Below are 25,145 nucleotides of genomic sequence, written 5' to 3'. Positions count from 1 at the left end.
CCCATGAGTGGGATGGCAGAGGGGACACAAGCCCACCCACTCCTCTGCATCCCAGCCCAGGGCACTAACAGCAGCAGGCAGCCTGCTGCTGTGTCAGTGGGGATCCTGGGCACAACACACTGACATTGACTCTGGGTGTGCTGCAGCCAGCCTAGGGTCAGCTGCCCCCAGGCTACTTCTGACCTCCCTCTCTACCAGTACCTCTGTCTCAGCAGCATCTTCTGCTGCATCCCACACCATAGGCTCCTCAGGATACTGAGCAAGGGGTAAACTGGGCAGCTCCTCAGGGTCCCTTTGTACAGGCCAGCCTAGGGGCTCTTCCAGCGCCTGGTTGGCATCCAGGCTCCACAGGTACAGCCAATCCTCAGGTTGGTCACAGGCAGCAGGAGTCTCCCCAGCAGGAGCAAGAGCACCAGCATCTCGCCTCTCCAACAGCCAGCCAGCTTCTGAGCCCTGGGGCTGGGCTCTTATACTTCCTGCCCTGCGCCTTGACCTCTGAGGGGCAGGCACAGGCTCCTGTGGCTCTGCCCACTTTGGCATCTGTAAGGGCTCATCCCTCTCTGGGGCGGCTGGGAGCCAGGCCGCCTCACTACACAGCCTTATGAATTTTGAGGGGAATTTTTGTCAGAGAGGTGGGTTAAGGAGGCTCCCACCAATGCCTGAAAAGGTAGGAAGCCATTCAGTCTCATTGTTTCTCATCCTCCACAATGCCCTTCCAGAGAGGAAGGAAGCCCTCTGTAATATTACTAGGAAGTCATCGGATGATGCAATTACAGATAGTTTTACAAATTGAATGTGTAAGTAGTTAAATCTTGGAGAAATGTTATATGTTTGTTTGGTTCATATTTAACACCCCTCAGACTTCACTTGTAGACTGAGTGCAAATGATTTTGTCACTGTGTCATTTAACCCTGAGATGCTGTCATCTGTAAGCAAAACTCCATCGTATAATGGGTTTAGAACAGGGGAAGGCAAACTACGGCCTGCGGGCCGGATCCAGCCCATCGGAGCTTTCAATCCGGCTTGCAGGATTGCCAGCTCTGTGGCACAGAAGGGCTAAGGCAGGCTCCCTGCCTGCCCTGGTCCCGCGCTGTTCCTGGAAGCAGCTGGCACCACGTCCCTGTGGCCCCTGGGGAGATGAGGGCAGAGGGCTCCAAGCACTGCCCTCACCTGAAGGCGCCACCTCCCGCAGCTCCCATTGGCCAGGAACGGGGAACCACAGCCAATGAGAGCCTTGGGAGTGAAAACCTCAGGCAAGGGCAGTGCGCGGCGGAGCCGCCTGCCCCACCCCACCCCCAAGAGCCACTGCCAGACATGCTGGCCACTTCTGGGAATGGCATGGGGCCAGGGCAGGCAGGGAGACTGCTTTAGCCCCACTGCATTCAGCTACCACCCCGGAGCTGCTCGAGGTAAGCAGCGCCAGGCCAGAGCCTGCACCCCGAGCCCCTTCTGTACTCCGCATCCCAACCCCCTGTCCTGAACTCCCTGCCCTGAGCCCACTGCCATACCCCTCCTGCACCCCAACCCCTTGCCCTGAGCCCCGTTCTGCACACTGCACCCCCTCCCACACCCCACATCCCCTGCCACACTCTAACCCCCTGCCCCAGCCCTACATTCATGGCCCTGCATACAATTTCCTCACCCAGATGTGGCCCTCAGGCCAAAAAAGTTTGCCCACCCCTGGTTTAGAATACCCTCAGGTGCTAAACTTCTTGCCTGAACCACCAAGTTATTCTGGTTTTAACATATTAACTAACTGTGATATTACCAGGGTGACCAGACTGCAAGTGTGAAAAATTGGGACAGGGGGTGGGGAGTAACAGGAGCCTATTTAAGAAAAAAGACCCAAAAATCAGGACTGTCCCTATAAAATTGGGACATCTTGTCACCCTAGATGTTACACACACACGCACATCCACCTAACATGAAGTCTGAACCAGTTTGGCAGGGATATGAGAAGACAGTTAAGGTGCTTTGAGGTATGTTAATTCTGTATTTTAGTACTTGCTTTGTCTTTTAAATGTACCATTACTTTAAATTTTCTGTTTGCAGCCATGTTGGTCCCAGGATATTAGAGAGACAAGGTGGAAGAGGTAATATATTTTATTGGACCAGCTTCCTGTTGGTGAAAGAGACAAGTTTTTGAGCGACACACAAAGCTCTTCTTCAGGTCTGGGAAAGATGCTCCAAGTGTCACAGCTAAATATAATGTGGAACAGATTGTTTAACATAAGTAGTTATACATTATAAGAGACTATTCAAGGTGAAGTGGCTCATTAACATATCTGCAGTCACAGGACAAAAAAATGAGTGTTAGTGGATTACAGATTACTTATTGTAATAAGCCATAAATCCAGTGTCTTTATTCAGTCCATGATTTTTAGTATCGAGCACAGTTATGAATTTAAGCTCCCAGGCTCATCATTTGAAACTCTTGTGCAGGTTTCCTTTAAGGATGAAGACTGAGAGGTCAGATAGGGACTGAGTGCTTTGTGAAAAATGTTCACCCATGAGTGATAGGGAGTTTTTATCTTTTGTCATTTTTCTGTGTGCATTTGAGAGTGTAGTTATTGTCTGGTTTCACATACACAGTTAATACTGGGGCATTTAGTGCACTGGATGATGTATTCCACATGTTGTGATAGGCACATGTATGATCCATGCATCTTGAAAGGTTAGAGGGTTGTTTGAAGGCCAGAAGAGAAGCTTAGGAAAGATTTCTTTCAGGATAGGGTCCTCATCAAGTATGGGTTGTAATTGTTTAATGATATCCCATATGGGTTCCAGTGTGGCATTGTAGGTAACAACTATGGATATAAGGTCAGAGGCTTTCCTCCTCCCAATATTGAAGCACGTTCTTTTGGGGTATTGCATGATGTGATCTACTTCTCTGGTGGAGTGTCCTTGTTTGGTGAAGGCAAAGTGTGTCGTGTACCCTGGACCTTTTCCTTGGAGCATATTCTGTGGTATCTGAGTGCCTGGCTTAGATAACAGATTTCTTGGTGTGTTTGGGGTAGTTACTGTGAAATTAACTGTAGTGATCTGCGAGTTTCTTGTATATTGTTGTGTGTAGGGTTCCATTGTTGAAGCTGATTGTGATGTCCAGGAAGCGATGCTGGTGCAGGAGTGTTCTAGAGAGTTTAATGGATGGGTGGTGTTTGTTGAAGTTGTGGTGAAAATCTATGAGGTAGTTTAGGTTATTTGCCTAGAAGATGAAAACATCATTGATGTATCTCAGGTATATCATTGGTTTTGTGGTGTGTTTGTCCAAAAATTCTTCCTCAAAGTGGCCCATGAAGAAGTTGGCATACTAGGGAGCAATCCTACTACCCCTGTCTATACCTGTCATAGGGCCAATAAAAGATATTACCTCCCCCTCCTTGCCTAATATTCTGGGACCAACATGGCTGCAACACTGCTACCTCAGATAGCACATTTATATGGGATGCAAACAAATCTGGGTCTAAAAATCAGTCTGCTCTAATAAGTCCCAGCACAGGAAAGCATCCCTATTTTGGAAAGCACATAAGACCCATTGAAGTCAATGGTACTTAAGCACTTAGTTAATCATGTGCTGAAATGTTTTCCTGAATTGGGACTGTGACAGATATGCCTATTTCCTGCATATAGTTGGGAGACCTTATTGAATTAAGTTTAAGTATCTTTGCAATCCATTGTACTAAACACAAAGTTTAGGTATTACTGTGGAGTGAGATTGCATGTAACCTCTCTAGGAGCAGACATGATGTGAGGCCTGGGAGTTCATAGGACTATACTGAGAATGTGTCCGAGAAGAATGGACTTTTGGGATATACTGAGAATGTGTCCAAGAATGGACTTTTGGGACAAGTGTAAAGTGGATTTTCTGGGAAAATACCTACGAAGAGGTTAATGCAAATTCCCTGGTTATACAAAAAACTCAGCTTCTTGGAGCTACGTCCTGAGGAATGGATCACTGTATACTGTTCAACTGTTTCCAGAGACTGGAGGTCAAAGGTCTTAGCTGTATAAATAAACAGCTGAACTACCTAGCCTGTGTTCTGGTTCTGAATTATGTTATGAACTTGTAATCACAAGGAAAATCTAGTTGTGGGTTTTGAAGGACTGACACCTACTGGAGCCTGAGCTTGGAGTTGGGGGGTTACCTGTGGTAAGCTTTCTAGCTATGTGGGTAGGTTCTTTGATTGTTTTAAAAATGTTTTTCTGTAATGCTTTCACGTTAAGAATAAATATGCTTGCTTAGAAAGTAGTGTGGTACCTTAAAACTGCAGGTAACACACTGGAGAGAAAACGAAGTGCAGACACTAGCCTTTTCAATAGTCTGGTGTGCTGGGAATGCCAAACTGCAGGCAACAATCTGTGCAGCCTCAATAATCCCTGGTCAGGAGCAAGTGAGATGTCGTTCTTCGCCAAAGAGAGATGATAGTTGGACCTCAGAATGTGAATACAGGTGCAGTTACCCTAAAACTGTGACAGGAACCATAAGGAGGAACAGCAGAAGACAAATGTGTTACTGAGAACTTATCTGCAACCAAATGCTATTATTTATTAATACTGTAACCATGATAAAATAACAAATACACCCTAGTTATTCACCCCTTTGGGCTTCAGAGGGCAGTCTATCTATGCCATGTCTGCCCTGCTTAGATTGTAAGTCCTCCTTGTATTTTGTACAACGCTAAACACATTGTTGCTACTTAAACGATACACAACGCTATCATATGTAAAATGTTTTACATTTTTTAGGGGGCAAAAATCCCTTCTCCCTCTGTAATTTTTTTAAACCTGGGGGAAAATTGAGAGCGTCCACACACTGAACAGTTTATATTGCAACAAAAGAAAAAACGGCTCATTTTGCCATCATTATCTGGAGGCAGAACACGCATTAGATCTCAGTGGTCAAATACTGATGTGTCTATTGCCCAGTGCGAGGAGAGTGGGAACGAGCTTGCTCTTTATTAGCCTAACGAAGGCGGGACGGATTAGGCCAGCCACGTTGGCTCTCTAGCGGCGATACACGATTTCGGGTGGCGAATTCAGAGTTGTCATTACGGTACAGTATTACCGACCTCCACCAGGCCGGCGCTCGCAGCGTCCATCCCTGGGGCCGGAGCCGGCAGCCGGCAGCCGCGCTCCGTAGGCGGGTTTGCGAGTGGAAGCAGGCGGGCGGGCTCAGCCCAGCTAAAATGGCGGCGCCTCCAGCGCACGCGCTCCCTGCCCTGGGCGGCTGCGCGCCGCGAACCCAGCAGGGGGCGTTACCTCGTCCTCCCCTGCCACTCAACGAGTATGAGTGACGTCCCGGGAAGGCAAATCGTCAACGGCCCCTACCCGGGTAGCTGCGAGTCCCCCCGCCCCTCTCGATGGACTGATCCACTTGCCTAAAGAGGGGTGGTGAGACGGTCGCTGGCCATTGACGGTAAAGCAGGAGGAAGGGGATCTGGACGCGCTCACTGACGGGGTAGGGGAGCTAAATCCGCCCGTTCGCTACGACGGAAGGGAAAGTGCCGGTCACCGCGGGGCTGTGTGTGGCTGGGACTCCGCGGCGCCCCTCACGGTAAGTGTAGATGGGGGAGGGGCTGTGTGCTGTTGGGGAGTGTGTGTCACGAAATGAATCAGGTAGGTTCGTTCCCCCCTCCGGGCTGGAATGGTCTCTCCCAGCGAGTCTGTCAAGGCGAGGCGGGGCCCTCCCTTTCCTCCCTCCCCTTCTCCGCGGTGGTTCCGCTCGCAGCAGGATTTAGCCGCCGCCGCCTGCCGTTGTCTCCGCTTGTAGTGAGGGGCCCCTGGACGTTTTCTCTTTGCCTTAAAGTCGGTGAGGAGCGGGGCCGGGCCGTGGCGGGGCCTCCTCCGGGCACTGGGCCGGGAGGAGCGGGGCCGGGCCGGGCCGTGGCGGGCCTCCTCCGGGCACTGCGGCCGGAGGAGCGGGGGCGGGCGGGGCCGCGCGGGCCTCCTCCGGGCATGGAGCCGGGACGAGGGGGGCCGGCGAGGGCCGTGGCGGGGCCTCCTCCGGGCACTGGGCCGGGTCGTGGCGGGGCCAGGCTGGGGCCTGTAGGGCTCTTCCCTCCCCCTCCCTCCCGCGGCGGCCTGGCCCTGCCGGGTAACAAAGCCTCGGCCTGTGACGGGGAGGCCGCGGCGCTGAGCGCGGCCCGGTTGGAGGAGACCCCCCGCCAGCCCCACTCCCAGATCCACCGGCTCCAGAGCGCCTGTAGCGGCCGCCTCAGCCCAGGGAGGCCCGGTGGGTGCTCAGCAGCCCGGGAGAGGGAGGCGCGCGGGGGTTGGGAGCTCCCCGGTCCCGCGCCGGCGGTGCGGCCTGGAGGCCTGTTCCTCCCCTGGGGGCGGGGACCTGGGGCAGGGAGCGAGGACGGGTCTCGGGCGGTTACTCGCGTCCTGATGCGTATTGTGCTGCCCGCCTGGATCCGGGCCTGCGAGCCTGCTGTCCGGGGTCGTCTCGTATCGGCCCGGCCTGCGCGGCGCTGAGCGCGTCTCTGCCAGATCTGAGATCTCGGTCTAATTAAACACGCCTCATTTCTGTATCGCGCTTTTCGTTGCCTGTCACTGTGCTTTACAACGGAGATGAAATTATCCTTACCTTACAAATAGGGAAACTGAGCTACAGAATGCGTGATTTGCCCAAGGTCACTTCAGATACTAAGAAAATTCATTCACTCTGAGGTTATCCTTTTATGTCTTAATTAGACTGATCTGTCTTTGCCATAACAGCTAATAAATACGGCATGGCTTTAGTGAAAATGTACCATGATCAGTCTCAAACTTACTTCAGCAATGTAGATGTTCTTAGCCAACAGGCAGGCCCAGGAACTAGCAATGCAGGATTTGCATTTCATATTCCTGACAAGAGTGTGGTTATAGTAAAGTAGGGGAGGAATGCAGTCTAAGGCTTCAGCCACTTTCAAATAATACTTCCTTTTTAAAGTGTGAACTCCTTCCACGAGGAGATGTGTACAGTAGCTGGTACACATGCTTAGAATTAAAGCATGGTGTAGGAATCATCTGCGTCTTAAGGATATCTTGAAGAACGTTTTCTTTTTTCACAGGGTGTCTTTTATGAATAATCAAAAGCAGCAGAAGCCAACGCTATCAGGCCAGCGTTTTAAAACTAGAAAAAGAGGTAAATATTAATCATTTTTGTGTGTAGCTCATGGCCAACTCTGTACAGAAGACCTGTCGGTATGTGCTGGTCAAGAGAATGAATACACACAAGCTTATTAGTATGTGTCTAGCCCAGAGGTTCCCTGAACTGTGTGGTGTGCCCCCTAAGGGGTTGTGGAGGAACATCTGGGGCCAGCCTCCATGAGGGAGCACCACCTAGCCCCTCCTCCCCCCCAGCTCTGCTCTGGTCCCACATCCCTGGTTCCCATAACCAGCCTCAGTGCAGCTCTGCTCCTGGCACCATGGCAACCCCCAGCCTCAGAGGCTGGCAGTGGTTCCACTCCCAGCCTAGGGGGGAGGCTGGGAGTGGAACTGCACCTGGCCACAGGCCTGGCTGCTGGCCTCCACCACAGCCTGTCTGTGGCTCTGCTCTCTCCTCCGCCACTGGCTGTGGCTACAGACCAACCCCCTGTTCACTTCTCATCTCTTCTCTCTCCTCCCCCGCCCCTTCAGCAGTGGCCCTGCTCCCAGCCCAAGGGGTGAGTTCAGGAGTGTGACTCTGAAAAGTTGGGGGACCACTGGTCTGGTCTTTTAAGAACTTGTTTAGATAGGTATCTGTAAATAAAGACCTGTAAAGTTAAACATGATGTACATTTTTACCATAAATTTAGTGTTTCAGTGTAGGCTTTCATTTTAAATGTGCCTTGCACCATAAAAAACAGCTTAAATTCTGATTATGCTCCTTTCCAAACAATGCCTAATCTAGAACGCCTTCAACCAGTGTGAAAGTTTGTCAGTAATAAAGAGCCTAAATTAGGATGTCATTAGATTTATGGGAAAACTCAGGCTTCTTCAAGGGATGGAAGGAGGCTGATGGGCTCTTCTAGGATCCAATTTCAGTCTGTGAAGGCAACTTAACTAATCTAAGAATAGAAAGAGGAAGTAAATGGGAACAAATATTCTAACTGTTGAGGAAACAATAAAAGTGGAGATATAGGTAAAAGGCTAGAGTGGAATGGTGGCGTCATTGGTAACTGGAGAGTAGTGTGGCTAGTAAAGAACTAGAAAAAAACTGCCATTCTCTTTTTAAGAGGGAATTGGATGCTGTTATAAATTAAGGGTCTTGGTTTGCTCTAATCTAGGGACTTCTAGAGAAAGTTAGAACCCTCCCCACCTTCAAGAAGGCTAGCTGGCTCACATTTTTAATTCTCCAATTTCTCATTCTAACAGTAGTGGCTATGAAAGCATCTGATTGGCTTTGATTGGTGTATGAATCTACCTGGTTTGTCTCAAGTAGAATGAAATAAGGAATTAAATAGTCTGCAATAATAATGAAGAGGTTCATCAAAGTAAAACACACTGAAGATAGGATTCATGCTTATCTCAAAGTACAGAAAATCTGTTTCTCTGGTTCAAGATCAGATGGGTCATTGGATGAAACACTGACGTGGAAGAGTAGGATTTAATTTGGTTTTCATATGAAACATTTCTAATTTTTGTCTTCAAAATACTTCTTCAGTTTGTCCGTATTCCCACCTTCCAGTGACTTTGCTACCTCTGCGAGTCTTGTAGATGGCTGTTCAAGAAAGGATTGCCCTCATTTCTCAGGATATGTCTGTACTATGGAGACTGTAATTGCATATCTATGTTGGCGTAGCTGTGCTGGCACAACTCCATTGCAGAGATGCAGGTTTTTCCATAGGTATAGGGAACACCACATCCCCAAAGTTAGCTACCTCGATGGCAGCACTCAAGTTCTCTGTCATCTTCTACACACATACTTAGGTTGGCATAGCTATGTTAATCAGGTGTGAAATGACTCAACAGCTGGCAAAACAATGCAAGGAAGCATTTGGGAGGACTCGATCAACTTAAGGTTTCCACCACTGTGTCATTAGGCATCTCCTACCTAGTTAGCAAATGACATCTCCTTCAAGGACAACTCTGAAAGAATGATTGAGAGAAACTGTGTAACCTTCCCTTTCCATTGATTAGGCCCTTTCTTCACTGCCAAAACAAAGTGGGGTGTTATGTTAAGAGCAATCTATTTTGGTAGTGAAGGCAGGCATGCATGACTCATCCCAAATGTACAGGTTCTGTCTAGAACAGGAAGACGCTGAAACGTGGCTAATAGAATGTGATTCAGAATCACATTCCTTCTAGCACTTCATATTTAAGACAGGTTTTTATCCTAAATCTGTCTGCTCAAAGTTTTGACACAATTTACTGTTTTCACACTCTTCCACCACTTTGAAGCAAACCTCAGAGCAGGACAGTTGCGTTCAGGATCTTTTTGGTTAAGAACTGGACTTCAGTCCTTTCATCTGAGCACCATGGAAATAGTTTTCAATACATGGCAACTAGTTTAGCTGAAATGCAAACACTCTTTGATGCTTCTGTTACAGAAGAGTGGTAGGCTTAACTAGTTATAGTGACTAGTTCAGAAAGCATTAATGTGGATTTAACTAATGGTAAATATTGGTTAGCCTCATTAGTGACTTCACACTTCTAATTTAAATGAAAAAATGCCCAGAGTCATGTTGGATGATGTCTGGATTTGAAGTCTTAGCATCTAGGCTGCAGTCTTCCTCTCTGCTGGTGCTTTGCCTAGGTCAGGTGGCTTGGAGGAGTGTAGGGACTTCACCTCACAGCAGGAACTCGGGCAGGGGCTCCCCCATTGGGTGGGGCTGTAAGCGCCCTAGCCCATGACCTACTCCCCATATTGGAGGTACCTGGCCAGAGGGCCAGCTACTCTGCTGTCTCAGGCATGGTCTGGGAGGCAGCGGCTGCTGGATCTTAGCTCAAACTAGCCAAGGAGGGGCCTAGGACCCAAATGCCTTGGGGTGAGGAGATTGCAGTGGCTTTTTTATATTATAATAATCATAGCAAAAATCTGAGCAGTCATGGTAAGGCCATGTCTACGCTACCACTTATATCTGCAAAACTTGTCAGTTGGAGGTGTGAAAACATGTCGCTCATGGGGGGGTGGGGGGCGAGGGTTAAATTTCACCAGCATAAGTGGTAGTGTCAACAGCACTATGTTGGCAGGCAAGCTTTTCCTGCCACCATAGCTATTGATGCTCATTGGGGGTAGTTTAATTATGTTGCTGGGAAAGCTCCCACCAGTTGGTATAGAGCAACTACACGAGAAATCTTACAGCGGCACAGCTGCATCAGTACAGCTGTGCCACTGCAAGGTTTCTAATGTAGACATGGCCTTAGTAATCTGAGACTCTTATTAAATTTAGTATAAGTGCTCCATGACTCTTGGATTATTTTTTTTAAATAAATCTTCAGTCCTTGCATAATCTGGCTTTCACTGTCTTGATGAGGAGACAGTAAAATGGGCAAAACCGGTATTGTTGGAGAATTTAGCAGGAAGAAATTACTGTGGGAAAACAGGCAGGGATTAGAATGGAATACATGTAGTCTTAAGTATTGGTGCTTCTTGGCTTAAGTGGAGAAAACATTAGGAGTCAAAATCTTGTAACTTCCAAGTGAACAGCTAACTTGTTCAAGGCTAAACATAGTTGCATATTCTCACTGAAGTGATCAAAAAGTCAATGGTGGCTATTACTGCAGCTATTGCAGTTGATAGTTGACATGTTTGGGTCAAATGGCTAATGCTAAACTCATATGTATTAAACTAATGGCAAATTCACTGGCTGTTTCAGGCTTCCCTGGTAAACACAAACACTTTTGAAACTGTTGCCGATTTAATTACTGAATGAATTCCTGAAGTTGGAAGATGCTGATACAGAAATTGACAGTATTATCTTTAAGTTAAAGTGAGACTAAGCTCCTACAACTAGTAGGCTTATCAAATACCAATGCTTTCTCTTTTATTGCAGATGAAAAAGAGAGGTTTGACCCTACTCAGTTTCAGGACTGTATTATTCAAGGTCTAACTGAAACTGGCAGTGACTTGGAAGCAGTAGCAAAGTTTCTTGATGCGTCTGGAGCAAAACTTGACTATCGCCGCTATGCAGAGACACTCTTTGACATTCTGGTGGCTGGTGGAATGCTGGGTGAGTGTCTAGCTAAACTTTTAAACATGGCTGCTTTGATAGATCGCACCATTCTTTCATTTGGACTCAAATGACACTTGCACGCATGCTTAAATGTAGGTTATTGATCTACTTTGTCACCCAAGTATAAAAATGGATGCTATTTATTTGGATTGCCTCAAACCTTTGTGGTACATAAATTAATGCTCTGTCTCAGCATAATCTCTGCTACATTGGATTGAGGGTGGCTGCTTTCACTGCAGCAGAAGTGGCTCACTTTTTAAATCATCTATCCTTGAACACAGTGAGAATCATATAATAGTGTCTTGTCTTACGGTGGTTTACCCGTTCAAGGATGGAAGAGCTCTTGTGACAGGTTCAGTCACAGAGACCCCCATGGGATTGTCACCTGATGTGCTGAAGTTATCTCTGAACCTGTTTTTTCACTGCCAGCTTGGGACTCCAGAATCCTGCCTTATTGAGCCAGACACATTAGTCTGCTGCAGCACAGACCCAGGTCTGGTCCATGGCCCCAAAGCTGCAGACTTTAACCAAAACCTGCTCAGCAGGTCACTTATCTCCAGCACCCAGACACTCACTTCTCAATGGGATCCAAACCTCAAATAAATCCATTTTACTCTATATATCGCTTATACAGGGTAAACTCATAAATTGTCCGCCCTCTATAACACTGATTGAGAGATGCCCAGCTGTTTGCTCCCCTAGGTATTAATCACTTATTCTGGGTTTACTAATAAATGTGACTTTTTTATTAAGTAGAAAAAGTAGGATTTAAGTGGCTTTCAAGTAATAACAGACAGAACAAAGTAAGTTACCAAGCAAAATAAAACAAAACATGCAAGTCTAAGCCCAGTACGTTTAAGAAACCGCATACAAGTAAATCTCACCCTCCGATGTTCCAATAAGATTCTTTCACAGATTAGACTCCTTAGTCTGGGCCCATATTTTCCCCTGCTACAATTCTTGTTGTTTCCAGCTCAGGTGGTAACTAGGGGATTTCTCATGACTGCAGCCCCCTTTGTTCTGTTCCACTCCCTTTTTATGGCTTTGGCATAAGGCAGGAATCTTTTCTTTCTCTGGGTCCCCACCCCTCCTTCTAAATGGAAAACACTTGGTTTAAGATGGATTCCAGTATCAGGTGACATGGTCACATGTCCTGTAAGACCCCAAGCCTCCATTCTTTCTAGTCTGACTCAGATGAACACAGGAAGGCTTCCAAGTAAACAGCCATTTACAACCAATTGTCCTGGTTAATGGGAGCCACCAAGATTCTAAACCACCATTAATGGCCCACAATTTACATAGTTGCAATAGGACTTCAGAGTAATACCTCATTTCTAGCTTCAGATACAAGAATGATGCATTCATACAAATAGGATGAACACTCAGTAGAATTATAAGCTTTGTAATGATACCTTACAAGAGACCTTTTGCCTAAAGCATATTCCAGTTGCATTATATTCACACTTACAAACATATTTCCATAGAACATATGAGAGCTGACACATGGCACTCCGTAACTGTTGGCTTTCACTTTTCAATTTTTTTTTTCCGTTGTTGCTTCCTCTTTTGGCCTTGATTGTTTACTACCTGTCACAGCACCAAAGCGTGGGGCTCATGCTTCAGTTTTAAGTTGTCACTGTTCTGATAGGCTTCCAAACAGGACCTCAGCATCCAGTACTGGCAGACCAGCAGCAACACTTCATAATGTCAAGTTTCATCTGCTAAATCCATCTCCGTGTAATTATGGATGCTCTAGCTGCTATTAGTCCCTCAACAGTAAACTGCACTTCTCGCTTCAAGTGATGTGACTTAAGGCTTCTGGTATGCTGCATCTAGGTCCCCTGTTCTTGCTACTGTATAAGCGACCTATGGCAGTGGGTTTGGGGAAATATGTACAGCAGGATTTGAGAAGAATGTGCAAAACAGCAGATAGTTTGACAATCGTTAATTCCTTTGTGTTAGGGATGTTCCCCTCTGTGAGGGGACACTGCCTTAAATGATTGACCTTGAACTCTTCAAAGCTTAAGTGTTCTTCCATTCTAAATTTTGTGCATAATTTGGTAAGCTTGTCTTCTATATTATAACTTTAAAAAAGGTGAATCTTCAACAGTGAGTATAACTTTCATAAAAAGTCGAATTTGGATCATGCAGCATGTTTGCTCACTGTGATAAAGCTTTCAAATGATTAGTTAACTTTAAATGGCCACTAACAATGGTATTTAAAATAATTAACTTGCATTTCTTTAGAACACTTGTGAAGGGCCTAAAGCACTGTGCTAATACTAAACCACAGTACTAGTGAGAGGCTTGTGAAGTTGCATATCAGGGAATTAAAGCAAATAGGGTGAGTGACTTGCCTAATGTCTCCTAGTATATTGGTGACTGAGTCAATAAACCAAAGGGTCTTGATTTATCCAACAGACTGCTTCACTGTGGAAAGCACTACTTATAGCAGTATCCACTATGTGCTAAGCACTTTCCAGATAAGAATGAATTGTTGCCTCAAGAAGCCCATAACCTATGGTTAGACACACACAGATGTATGTGGAAGTGAATCTTCAAGAGACTTTAATATGAGAAGTAGGAGCATTGTAAATTAGCTCAAAGGCCATACCATGTATAGAAGGCAATGTGGAAGAAAAAGCTTGACAAATGGGTGTGTGTTAAGGTTCTCACTTTTAAAACTGGGAAGAGGGCAGAAGGGGATAAGAGTTTGGATAAGTAAGGAGGGGAAAATTTACACAGGACTTGAATTACAGTGCATGATGCCTGAATTTGATGTGGTGATAAATGGGGAAACAAGTGGAGTAACATAATCAAAATGAAGGGCATGGAAGAGGACTCTTGCTCCTGTGTTTTGTATGGGTTGGAAGAGGGTAGTGTGTGCTCTATGGATTCCAGAGAGGAGGATGTTGCAGTATTTGAGACCCAGAGAAGGCCCTAAGTGAGAAATTTAGTGATTGGGTATGAAAAGATGTACAAGTCTAGAAAACTCTAAGCAGAAAAGTAGTAGGATTTGAATGTGCAGGGCAGGGAGATGTCAGAAATCACTTCCAATCAGGCCTACACTCTGGTAGGGAGGATGGCAGTTTTAATAGCGAGCGTAGAGATTTTGGGAGGGAAGATAAGAGTATCCTGTCCATTCAAATACGTTGTGTTTCTGAAGTCTTGCTCTTATCGGATTACCATTTTTTGGGAAACCTCAATCCATAAAGAGTCCTCAATATAGATGATGAAACAAGTATTCTAAAGTGTCTTTGATTTCTTTAATAAAGAATTACATTACTGTTTCCTTTGTAGTATCTGCAAACATTAGAAAAACATTAACTTGTGCTCCCACTGCTGGCTCTGCCAAAGAATAAGAGCTGTCTACCCACATGGAGTGGTACCATTTTAAATTCTTGGATGTTGTGTATTATAACACCTGACTTAACTCTTGAATTAAATATTCTAATACCTGATTAGCACCTTCCATATCTGAACTCAAGTGATGGATTCTATTTGCTTTTTCATTCTAGAAGTGTCAGAAAAATCAAATCCCTAACACACACCAGTGTGATGACCAAAGTTTCTACTGTAGATCAGGCCTCTATCACCTTAAAGCAGTGGGTCTCAAACTTTCTAACTGGCGACTCCTTTCACATCACAAGCCTCTGAGTGCAACACTCCACCCCCCAATAAGTTAAACACACTTTTTAATATATTTAACACCATTATAAATGCTGGAGGCAAGCAGGGTTTGGGGAGGAGGTTGACAGATCACAGCCCCCCATGTAATGATCCCTTGAGGGGTCCCAACCCCCAGTTTGAGAACCCTTGCCTTAAAGTAACAGGACTTTGTGTTGCCTTTAACCAGAAATCCTGCTGTATAACAAACGAATTAACAGACTAGTCTTGATGTTGCATCTTACAAAGACTCAGTTCTAAATCAAAACTGACTTGAGCCCCACTTGATCTGTCCTTGAGTACTTTTGACTGGCCTCTAATAAATTTGTTGTGAAGATTTAGGTGGGACTTCTCAAAATTGCTCACAGTTGGCCTAACTCCCTGCCCTGGAATCAGCAGTGAGACTCCCATTGAGTTATCTAGAAGTAGTTGAACCAATGCTCATGCTTTTGAAAATCCAATCTTAAATGTTACAAGTGACTCATGTATTAAAGTAGATATTTTTGGAGCCATGGTTGCTGTTTTGCTTAGCACACTGTTAGAAACTTTCTTCTTTGACTTTATTGAGGTTAGGCTTTAAAAGAACCTTCCAACACTAAACTGCGATGCTTTAATTTTTGAGCCATTCAAAACTTAGTGTGGACTTGCAACTCTATAACAGTTAAGTTTTTTGCTTCCAGGGCTGGGTCACTCATATTTTTTTTTAAACTAACTGTTAATTGTGTGTGAAGTGACTTTAGTAGATACAATATTTAAGATTAAATCAATGTAATATCTCTTGTAGCTGCACTTGGAAGGAAAACTTTCATGATCTGTTGGGGTTTAAGACAAAACTAATGTATTACGGCTCTCATAATAACAAGTGTGTAAAGCTCTTCTGTTGTACAGAATATCAGATATGAGCATTATGAGTCTGTTTGATACATCCTGACTTAAGTTTCAATGCAACAATTGTAGATGACCAAATAAAATTATCTGGATGCCTATATTTAGTGGTATAGTCACCACTGATCTTCAGTAAAGGAAAGCTGTAAGATTCAGCATCATATGACACTAAACTTAAAGCAGATCAAAAAGTCACATTTTACTGACTCTTTGCATACATAAGGAATAGTGTAATTCTTGCTGATCAAAAAAATATATTTATTAGAAATTAAAACTGGTATTTCATACTTAGTGTTAACACTAAAACTTCTTCTAGCCCCAGGTGGTACTCTGGCAGATGACCTGATGCGTACAGATGTCTGTGTATTTGCAGCACAAGAAGATCTAGAAACCATGCAAGCATTTGCTCAGGTTAGTCCCAGTTGAACTTGACTGACTCTCACCTTCTGTGCACAATGGTTGATAACTAGCTGTCATGTTTAGCATTGCTGTGGAATAATGGCCTACAAAAACTGTTCTTGTTCAGATAAACTAACTTTTTTATATAATTTTGGAAGCCTCCCAGAAAATGGCCTTAGACATGCAGCATTTAAAAAATAAAAAAAAAACCCATTATGTTAAACTCTGTAGCGAGGCAAACTATCATTGGTACAAAAATGCCAGACTTGACATGTTGAACCAAATGTTCAACAAAGCTGGTTTGAAACTCATTACTTTTTGCCTTGATTAGAGCCCAAATGTAATGTACTAATTTTCTGTCTTCTAGGTTTTTAACAAGCTAATCAGGCGTTACAAATACCTGGAAAAAGGCTTTGAAGATGAAGTCAAAAAGGTATTTAACGGGCTTCAGACAACAGCAAAAAACCCTGCGGCTAAGCTTCAAGACAACCACGCACTCTAAAAGGAAGAGTGCTGTGATTAAATCTTCACTTACTAGAATAAATGTCCTTGTATCTTAATGTGGCATTTGATTATATAAATGACAACTAATTTAGTGTGGAATTAAATTTCAGTCAGTGTAACATTCGACTTATGAAGTGATCTTGTATTTCTGCCCATCATAAGCTACTATGACTGCCAGCAGCAAGTTTCTGTATCTTAACCTTTGGTTCAGGGAGGCACTGGCTACACCAGCTGATAATACTTAAAAGCTTTGTGTATTCATTTTGGAAGGATTACCATTCTTCTTTCTGTTGCAGCTGCTGCTGTTCCTAAAAGGTTTTTCAGAGTCTGAGCGGAACAAACTGGCCATGTTGACAGGTATTCTTTTGGCCAATGGGACACTTAATGCATCAATTCTCAACAGCCTCTATAATGAGAACTTGGTTAAAGAAGGTAACTACTAGTACTAAACAATTCCGTTGGATAGTGAGGGGTGCTGGGAGCAGGGACCAAGAGGCATTAGGGACAGATTTAACCAAAGCTAAAATTTGACATAGATGTGAACTGTGGCAGCCACATACTCTGCTTCAAACAGTGAGTCTTATCCAGTGACACAATCTGTTGGCCTAACTAGTTCTGAAGCAAAATTTAACTGGCACTCATCTACCTCTCTTCCACCTCATGCGCATGCACACCTGTGAGGGTTTGTCATAGTTTGGGTAGCTGATATACTATGGAATTGAAGACACCACAGGATGGGGAGAACCATTAACACTGCAAGCAAGTTCCTCTTCTTTTCATATTGAACTATTAACAGTACCTTTCTAACTCCTGTTGTGCAGGTGTTTCTGCAGCTTTTGCAGTAAAACTGTTCAAATCATGGATAAATGAGAAAGATATCAATGCAGTGGCTGCTAGCCTTCGTAAAGTCAACATGGACAACAGACTGATGGTGAGTATTCAAATGGATGACCTGAACACTGTTATCTGTCCTTGCTCTTGCAGATACCTGTTCCCTTGGCCTATCTGAATTACTAAAACTTGTATGTAGTGTTATAGTTGTGTTGGTCCCAGGATATCAGACACAAGATGGCTGAGGTAACCTTGTATTGGAGAGACTTCTGTAGGTGAGAGAGATCAGCTTACACAGAGCTCTTCAGGTCACCTGAAGAGCTCTAAGGTTGAAAGCTTGTCTCACCAGCAGAAGTTCGTCCAATTAAAAATATTACCTCATCCACTTTGTCTACAAAGCAAACTTGGCAACCCTTGGACTTAAATGTGTCCAATATAAAAATGCAGGCACTAATAACTTCTGTGCATAGGAGTCAATGTAAATGTTGGGGTTTATTTTTTTTAGGAACTCTTTCCAGCCAACAAACAAAGCCTTGAACACTTCACAAAGTATTTCACTGATGCAGGACTAAAAGAACTTTCAGAATATGTTCGGAACCAACAAACCATAGGAGCTCGTAAAGAGCTGCAGAAAGAACTTCAAGAGCAGATGTCTCGTGGAGATCCATTTAAGGATGTAAGTATACATATATTTAAACAAGATACAAAAAAGTGAACTTTGTTTAGTTTAGTTTATTCCACACAGAATTAACCCACCATTACTTGAATCTTTGCTTCCTGAGATCTTAGAACTGTGATTCTTATTAATAAGAGTGAAAGGAGGGAAAGGAGTCAATTTACAGAACTGATTACTGGACTGTATCTAGTACCTGAGTGAGAAACTTGGCTGCTGTTGGAGGACTAAACCTGTAATGCATCTGTGTGTCTTACCTGTTCTATCCTCTCTAGAGGACAGAACTCCCGGGCATTCTGAATTTAGAATGGTGGCAGCAGTAATCATTAGCTGAAGGTGACTCTATGGGTGTCACTGCTTAAATAATAAGCTGCTAAATTCAAATAGAAAGTCTTGGTCTGTGTTCTCACTCTTCCCACCAGCTCAAGAAACTGATATTCTTGGTCTCCAATGTTTACTGATCACTTGCATTTAATCTTCTAAACTAATGGTGCGGTACTTGGCATTTGCATTGTAAAATGTAGAACTCATCCTTGCTTCTTGACCTATGACTGAACTGCTGTTATCTAAGGCAATTCAGAACTTTGGAAGTGAAATCTAAGTATTCTGATTATAAGCCACAAAGGAAGCTGTTGAATCAGTAGCTTTCATACTAACATTAACTCACTGACTCTGCAGATAATCTTGTATGTCAAGGAAGAGATGAAGAAAAACAACATCTCAGAACAGACTGTGATAGGCATAGTCTGGTCTAGTGTAATGAGCACTGTGGAATGGAACAAAAAAGAGGAGCTGGTAGCAGAACAAGCCATCAAGCACCTGAAGGTATTTGCTGTAGCTCTGATACAAAACTCTGAATAACGGAACTTACTGTAAAGACACTTAATGGGCTGGCCCAGTCCTTTTTCCTCTCCCTGACCTAATTATACCCAACTCCTAGAGTTAGACACAAGTGAGAATGTACTGCACCCTTTTCCAAGTAGAACTGCATCCACACTAAGGAAGCGAGTGTACTATGGGTATAGTTAAAGTAGTTCAGTTTTCTAGAGTACACAAGACCTAACTCTGTACATTACCTAGCAAAATGGGGACTCGATCTTGCTTGAGGACTCCAGATACTCGAGAAATACAAATGAGATGCTAATCAATGACGGAGGAAAAGATGATGGTTCCTGCAGGTAACTAGTGTGTACTAAAACATCAGTGTGGATTTCAGCCACCATTCTTAAATATGCAGCACTTGATTATTGGACTCAAAAGGGTTAGACTATCATCCAGTAAATCTTGATAAGCGCCCACTTCACCATTCACTTCAAACTGAAATGTTTCCGTCGGTAGCAAAGTAAGAAAAGTTTGAGGTCTTAATCTGATTCAAGATTTACTTTGTATATTTTAACATGATGTTGATAACGTGTGCCTTACTGGTTAAATTTTTTTGTCATTAAGTAATTCTGACCCCCATACTTACCCATAACTGAATTTATCTTTGACAAAAACAGCTTATAAATCAGTATTACCTGTTGAAATTCAATTTTTTAAAATTGAATTTCTGCCAAGCCAGTAGATGGATTGCTCCTTAATCAGGTGGTGGTAAACGAAATATAACTAACTAGCTTGTGTAAATAGCAACTTTTTTCAGAAAATTCAAAACTGTAAATGGCAAAAATACCAAATTTCAGTGTTTGCAGGAAATTAATTTTACAGTTAAACTTGGATCTCAAGGATGGAATGAATCCTTGAAATTAAGTAATATTACTTGTAAATTTTTTTGTCCTTGAAATTGACTAAGGTAACTGTCTAATACACCCAAAACCAGACATTTTTCTCTAAGGGGGGGGGGGGGGGGAAAACCTAGTTAAAATCCATTTTGGAGGTATTTTCACAATTTCTGTGCCCTCTGAAATAGTGACTTACATAGGGCTGGAAGTATATAGCTAATGTCTTGTACTCCTTTCCAGCAATACAGCCCTCTGCTTGCTGCCTTTACTACCCAAGGTCAGTCTGAGCTGACTCTGTTACTGAAGATTCAGGAGTACTGTTATGACAACATTCACTTCATGAAAGCCTTCCAGAAAATAGTGGTGCTCTTTTATAAAGGTAACTAAAGCTTTAAGTCTGCAGCATATAACTGTTTGCAAAGACTTCCAGTTCTTAACTCAGAGCTCTGAAAAGCTAATTTCTGACCTGTGGCAAATGAAATTGTGTCAAGATCCTTTGCAGTCAGTTAATTGGTAGCTGAAATTCTGGTGCTTGCATGCCATCTGTACAAACCACCATACCTTTGTCAATTGAGGTAAATTGCTAAACCGCAGTGGTGACAAGGGCCTCTCTCTCCTAGTTTTAATGTCAGCTATTAATTTTTGGCTGGCGTCTAGTAGCCATGGTGCATTCTTGCCCAATCAGATCAGTCTCATGTCTATACAAAGATAACTTAAGGTTTTCCATCTATAAATAGCAAAAACATATATTAGTGTATGGGGAAAAGAAACTTGAGCCAGTTTTCTGGCAAATGCTGTACAGGTTAGCCAGACAGAACCTCTTCTGGTTTCTGTACTGCTTACAAGTTTCACTATCTGTCTCTTTCCATAAGTATGCTTATTCTGCACTGACAAAATGGTTTTCTGCTTCATCTTTGCCATATGGCTGCATGATGGCACTCCAGGGACAGGGCTGCTATAGATCTTTCTTATCTGCGTCACAAACCAGTAACACATGGACGACAAACTGTCTACTTTCTGGGAGTAGATAAACAAACATAGGTAGGATATGGAGTCAGTTCCTTTTGTGGGAACTTAACTGTTTCTTGACTTTAAAGCAGTCACCCCTGGGACTAAACTTAAAGATGCAATTTTCCCTAAATATAAATCTTGAAACTTGGTCTCCAATATAGCCTCATGTTGTTACCATGACATACAAGAGCAACTGACTAGTCACGTGACTGTCAAATACAGACTTCACTCACCACCTACTGCATCTTTCAGGAAAAGAACTTTATTTCCTTTGTCACCTTTAATGTTAACAAATGGTGACTTGATGTATACCATAGACATGCCTGTGAAACTCCACAAATGGGCACTCCATTTAAACAATCTTGTTCCTAGTAATATGTGGAATGGGGAGCCTTAAGGGAATGAATATATTGGGGGAAGAGGAGTGAAGGGTGACTGTGTGACATGACTGCCAATCAAGGGTGGCTGGGAGAACCTAGTAAGCTAGCCCTCAAAGCAGTATGTTGGTACAGACTACTTCCACAGTAATCCTGCCTTGGCATGTCTTAAACAGCTGAAGTTCTGAGTGAAGAACCCATCCTGAAATGGTATAAAGATGCACACCTTGCAAAAGGAAAGAGCGTTTTTCTGGAACAAATGAAAAAGTTTGTGGAATGGCTTAAGAATGCTGAAGAAGGTAACTAAACAATTATGTGAAACTTTAGCTTGAAGTTAAACAAGAAGAATGGGTTTTGTAGTTAAGGAACACTAAAATCCCTGGTATAGATAGTGGTGCAGACAAGAAGAGACAGGCTGTGAAGGCTCCCTGTCTAGCCTTTCTATGCCTCCTGCCAGCGTAATTAAACCATCCCCAATGAGTAGCAGTGGCTCTGTTGTGGGGAGAGCATCTCCTGCTGACATAGTGCTGTTCTGACCAGTGCTTTTGTTGGTGAAACTTACATTGGTCAGGGAGGGGTTCTCACTCTCCTAACAGTGCTAGTGTAGACAAGGCCTGATACTCAGTTCTGAACTTGTGGGGTAGAAATTCCTTCATGATAGGCTTTTGACAAAGCAGAGTGGATATAAGGGAATATTTCATTAAGCTTTGTTCTTCCTGACTGCTTTCCAAGTTGGAAGACTGGATCTTGGCAACAGAATCTGACCCCAACCCTGTGTAAAACTTACACAACATGGTGGCTGTTTTGAAACTCTAGCTGCCATTTAAAAGCTCAGATAGCATAAATTAAATAGCCTAGTTAGTAAACAGTGGCTGCCTTGGTAGGCCAATGAGACTAGGCTCAAGACTCACTATTGTGGGCTCCTCTGGGAACCACTGATCTAAACGGGGGTTTGTGAACCCGAGGGTTCACTAAATGTTACAGGGGGTTTGGGGGGGATTCCCTAATAGCAGACAGAGCGCTCCATAGGGACTCTAGGCAGCATGGAGCCAGCAGCCCAGAGCCTTGGACTTCCAGGAGCTAAGCAGATCAAAGCAAGTATATCTATCACACTGAGATTTAATGACAGGTTTCAGAGTAGCAGCTGTGTTAGTCTGTATCCGCAAAAAGAACAGGAGTACTTGTGGCACCTTAGAGACTAACAAATTTATTTCAGCATGAGCTTTCATGGGCTACAGCTCACTACTTCTTCCAATTCTATGCATCCGAAGAAGTGAGCTGTAGCTCATGAAAGCTCATGCTGAAATAAATTTTAGTCTCTAAGGTGCCACAAGCACTCCTGTTCGTTTTAGTGAGATTTGACTCCTTAAAGAAATGGAAAGGGAGGTGGATATTTTTTTTGCTGTTAAATTAAATAGGCTGCTAGTGTCATTAAATTATTATAAACAAGTTTAAACTTTGTGTATTGTTGCTCAAGATCTGAATGTGTGTGTAGGAGGAACGATTTGTCTTCTTTAAATACCTCATGCTGTTTAACAACATAGGAGTCAGAGGGGCCAGTATGGGGGCAATGAGGCACATGTGCTGCCCTGGCATCGGCACATGTATCAGTGAGTCCCTCCCTCCCCCCAGTCCTAGGGTGTGCAGGGACTTTGCCCCCACCTTTTTTCTCCTCTCTCTCCTGGCACCACTGATAGGCTTGTCTTAAACAGGCTTAATCAAAAGTGAGATCTTGAAAGAGTTGCCATTTTCATACTGTAATAAGTAATAGTATGCAATAAAAGGTCAAATTTTATATTTCCAAGATCACTTCACTTCACTTTTATAATTTGAGGTAAGGGAGAAAATCCCTGGAAATACTCATTTTTAGGAGGGGGTTCATGGGTTATTAAAGTTTGGGAACCACTGATCTAGATGAGTCAGGTCAGTTTAATGTTAACTCCTTCTACTGCATTTAAATTCACCAGAATCTTGCTGATTCCAGAGGTAGGAATAGCTCAGTGGTTTGAGCATTGGCCTGCTAAAGCCAGGGTTGCAAGTTCAATCCTTGAGGGGTCCATTTAGGGAACTGGGGTAAAAATCTGTCTGGGGATTGGTCCTGCTTTGAGCAGGGGGGTTGGACTAGATGACCGCCTGAGGTCTAGTCTGACTTGTGTATAATCTTTAATTCATACATAGATGACTCTAGAGCAGTAGTCCTCCCAAAAGTACTGTTGACATGCTAAAGTTTACTATAGTATCACACATTTTTAAAGTAAATTTTGAATCTACAGAGTTGAAGTGCAAAATAGTGTTCTTTAGGCTGAGCTGGCAGTGTCCAGCTGTGTTCTTACAGGTTGATTTTTGGAAGGAGTTATAACAATGTTAACACTTATGTTGCACAGTCCCATTTCCTAATTAAATTCCTTCTATCTTTCTTTTCAGAGACTGAATCAGAAACTGAAGAAGGTGACTGACATGTGAAACTGTTCTCAGTAAAGCAAACAGGAGCTGTAGATAAATGTCATGTCTTGTGTGTCCTTTTGGTTCTTGCATCCTACCTCCCTGTATCAAGCATGATACAAGGGCTCTCATGGCAAATTTATTTTAACTGTTCTATAGTTATTGACGATACTGGTTTTAGTTTTTAAAACCATGTTTTAAGTACAGGAGCTATAGATTTGACTCTAACATTGCATTAGTCCTTTCAGTTATATTCTACCTCCTGTATTTTCTACTGTAATAATGTAACTTAAGGCCTTCCACAAAAATCATTTTATCTTGGGTTTTCTATATAAACACTTAGAAGCAGTCATGATTTGGTAAATGAGATTTGTTATGGAAACTGTTTGCAGATTAAACCATACAAGTATCTCAACGCAAAAGGCCATGGGAGGGGGGGTGTGATTTGGTATGAAACTTGAGACTGGGAAGTCCCATCCATGGAACTAGCTTCTCCATGCAGGTCTTTATTTCACAAGCACTGACTTACACAGGTATGTATTCTCAAAGTCATACTCTAAACATAAGTCTAGCCAATATGGGGGAGCCCTGCGAAAAAGCCTAAAGTTGTGCAGAAACAATTTAAATCCCTGGTTTTGCCATTTTGAGTGACCCTGGCTAGCAAGATTCTGTAGTAAAACTTGCTTTGCTTGGGAAGAGGGGAAAAAAGCAGGCATTCTGAGCCTACTGGCTGTCACATGCCTGTTTCATGTATGTTTCTTAAGACTATTAAACTTGTCCTTGAAAGTTTTTTAATGCCATGTATTCTTGGTTATGGATCAATGGACTATGTGCCAATAACATGCTATAAAACTGATTGATTAACATCTAAGAGTAAAGGGATAGACCAAAAAGTCAATTGAAATGTGGCTGACAATTGTCTACTAAAAGCAAACTGCTGCTCAGTGGAGTGCAACAGGATCCTAGTTTTAACTGTCATTTAAGTTGCATACTGCTCAGGGTTCTACTGCTTATGAGTTCTGCTTCACCTCCACCCAACCCCTTTCCCTTGGCTCTTCTATAGTGTTAAATGCATGGCCATTAGATGGTAGGATTAAGATAGATACTGTGCACAGGCATCTCGTGCCAATAGGCTTACTAATGCTAAATGCTGCCAGAGTTTAAAAAATCCAGCTATGCTAAACACTGAAATGTCATCACTGTCTCAGGACATCCTTGTTGAATCAAGAAGAGAGAGACCTTTGTTAATGTTGAAAAATCAAATTTGGAGTAATGTTATAACAATGAAAATACTAACTGATCCCCTTGTGAGTGAAGTATTTGTTAAATGAGTGATCTTGGTAGAACTTTGGTGCACAATGTATTCAATAGGTTTCTACTGTAGTGATCTGCTTCCTTTGTAACTTGTCTTTCTAAAGACTTTTTTAAAATAAAGTCCATCCTTACACTTCTTAGGTTAGTTTTTTTTTTTTACCAAGCTGGCTTGTGGTAAACCTTGTTT

General features: G+C 43.4%; 1 protein-coding gene across 4 annotated transcripts; it reads left to right on the top strand.

The window, feature by feature from the left end:
• Positions 1-5,142: 5,142 nt before the first annotated feature.
• Positions 5,143-25,094, top strand: BZW1 (basic leucine zipper and W2 domains 1). 4 transcript variants are annotated; one of them, XM_032799478.2, is made up of 12 exons: positions 5,143-5,554; positions 7,053-7,126; positions 10,959-11,135; positions 16,006-16,100; positions 16,456-16,521; positions 16,889-17,024; positions 17,414-17,523; positions 17,929-18,099; positions 18,775-18,921; positions 20,055-20,193; positions 21,379-21,501; positions 23,627-25,094. In XM_032799478.2, the coding sequence occupies exons 2-12, from the start codon at positions 7,063-7,065 to the stop codon at positions 23,656-23,658; spliced, it is 1,260 nt and encodes a 419-aa protein (XP_032655369.1). In that variant the 5' UTR covers positions 5,143-5,554; positions 7,053-7,062; the 3' UTR covers positions 23,659-25,094. The 4 variants fall into 4 exon arrangements, with proteins under 4 accessions (XP_032655369.1, XP_032655368.1, XP_074926125.1 ...); XM_032799477.2 differs by lacking the exon at positions 5,143-5,554 and adding an exon at positions 5,642-5,809; XM_075070024.1 differs by lacking the exon at positions 5,143-5,554 and adding an exon at positions 5,698-5,805.
• Positions 25,095-25,145: the final 51 nt, after the last annotated feature.

This window comes from Chelonoidis abingdonii, chromosome 10 (genome assembly GCF_003597395.2).
Source record: "Chelonoidis abingdonii isolate Lonesome George chromosome 10, CheloAbing_2.0, whole genome shotgun sequence".
NCBI lineage: Eukaryota > Metazoa > Chordata > Testudines > Testudinidae > Chelonoidis > Chelonoidis abingdonii.
Note: the sequence above shows the minus strand (reverse complement) of the source record. Positions and strands in the feature narration are given on the sequence as shown.

Bases quoted from the DNA above. Each gene is read 5' to 3' on its own strand.
- BZW1 (XM_032799478.2), top strand. From the start codon at position 7,063: ATGAATAATCAAAAGCAGCAGAAGCCAACGCTATCAGGCCAGCGTTTT. The intron at 17,524-17,928 runs GTGAGTATTCAA...TATTTTTTTTAG, and splicing joins ACATGGACAACAGACTGATG to GAACTCTTTCCAGCCAACAA. The intron at 18,922-20,054 runs GTATTTGCTGTA...ACTCCTTTCCAG, and splicing joins AAGCCATCAAGCACCTGAAG to CAATACAGCCCTCTGCTTGC.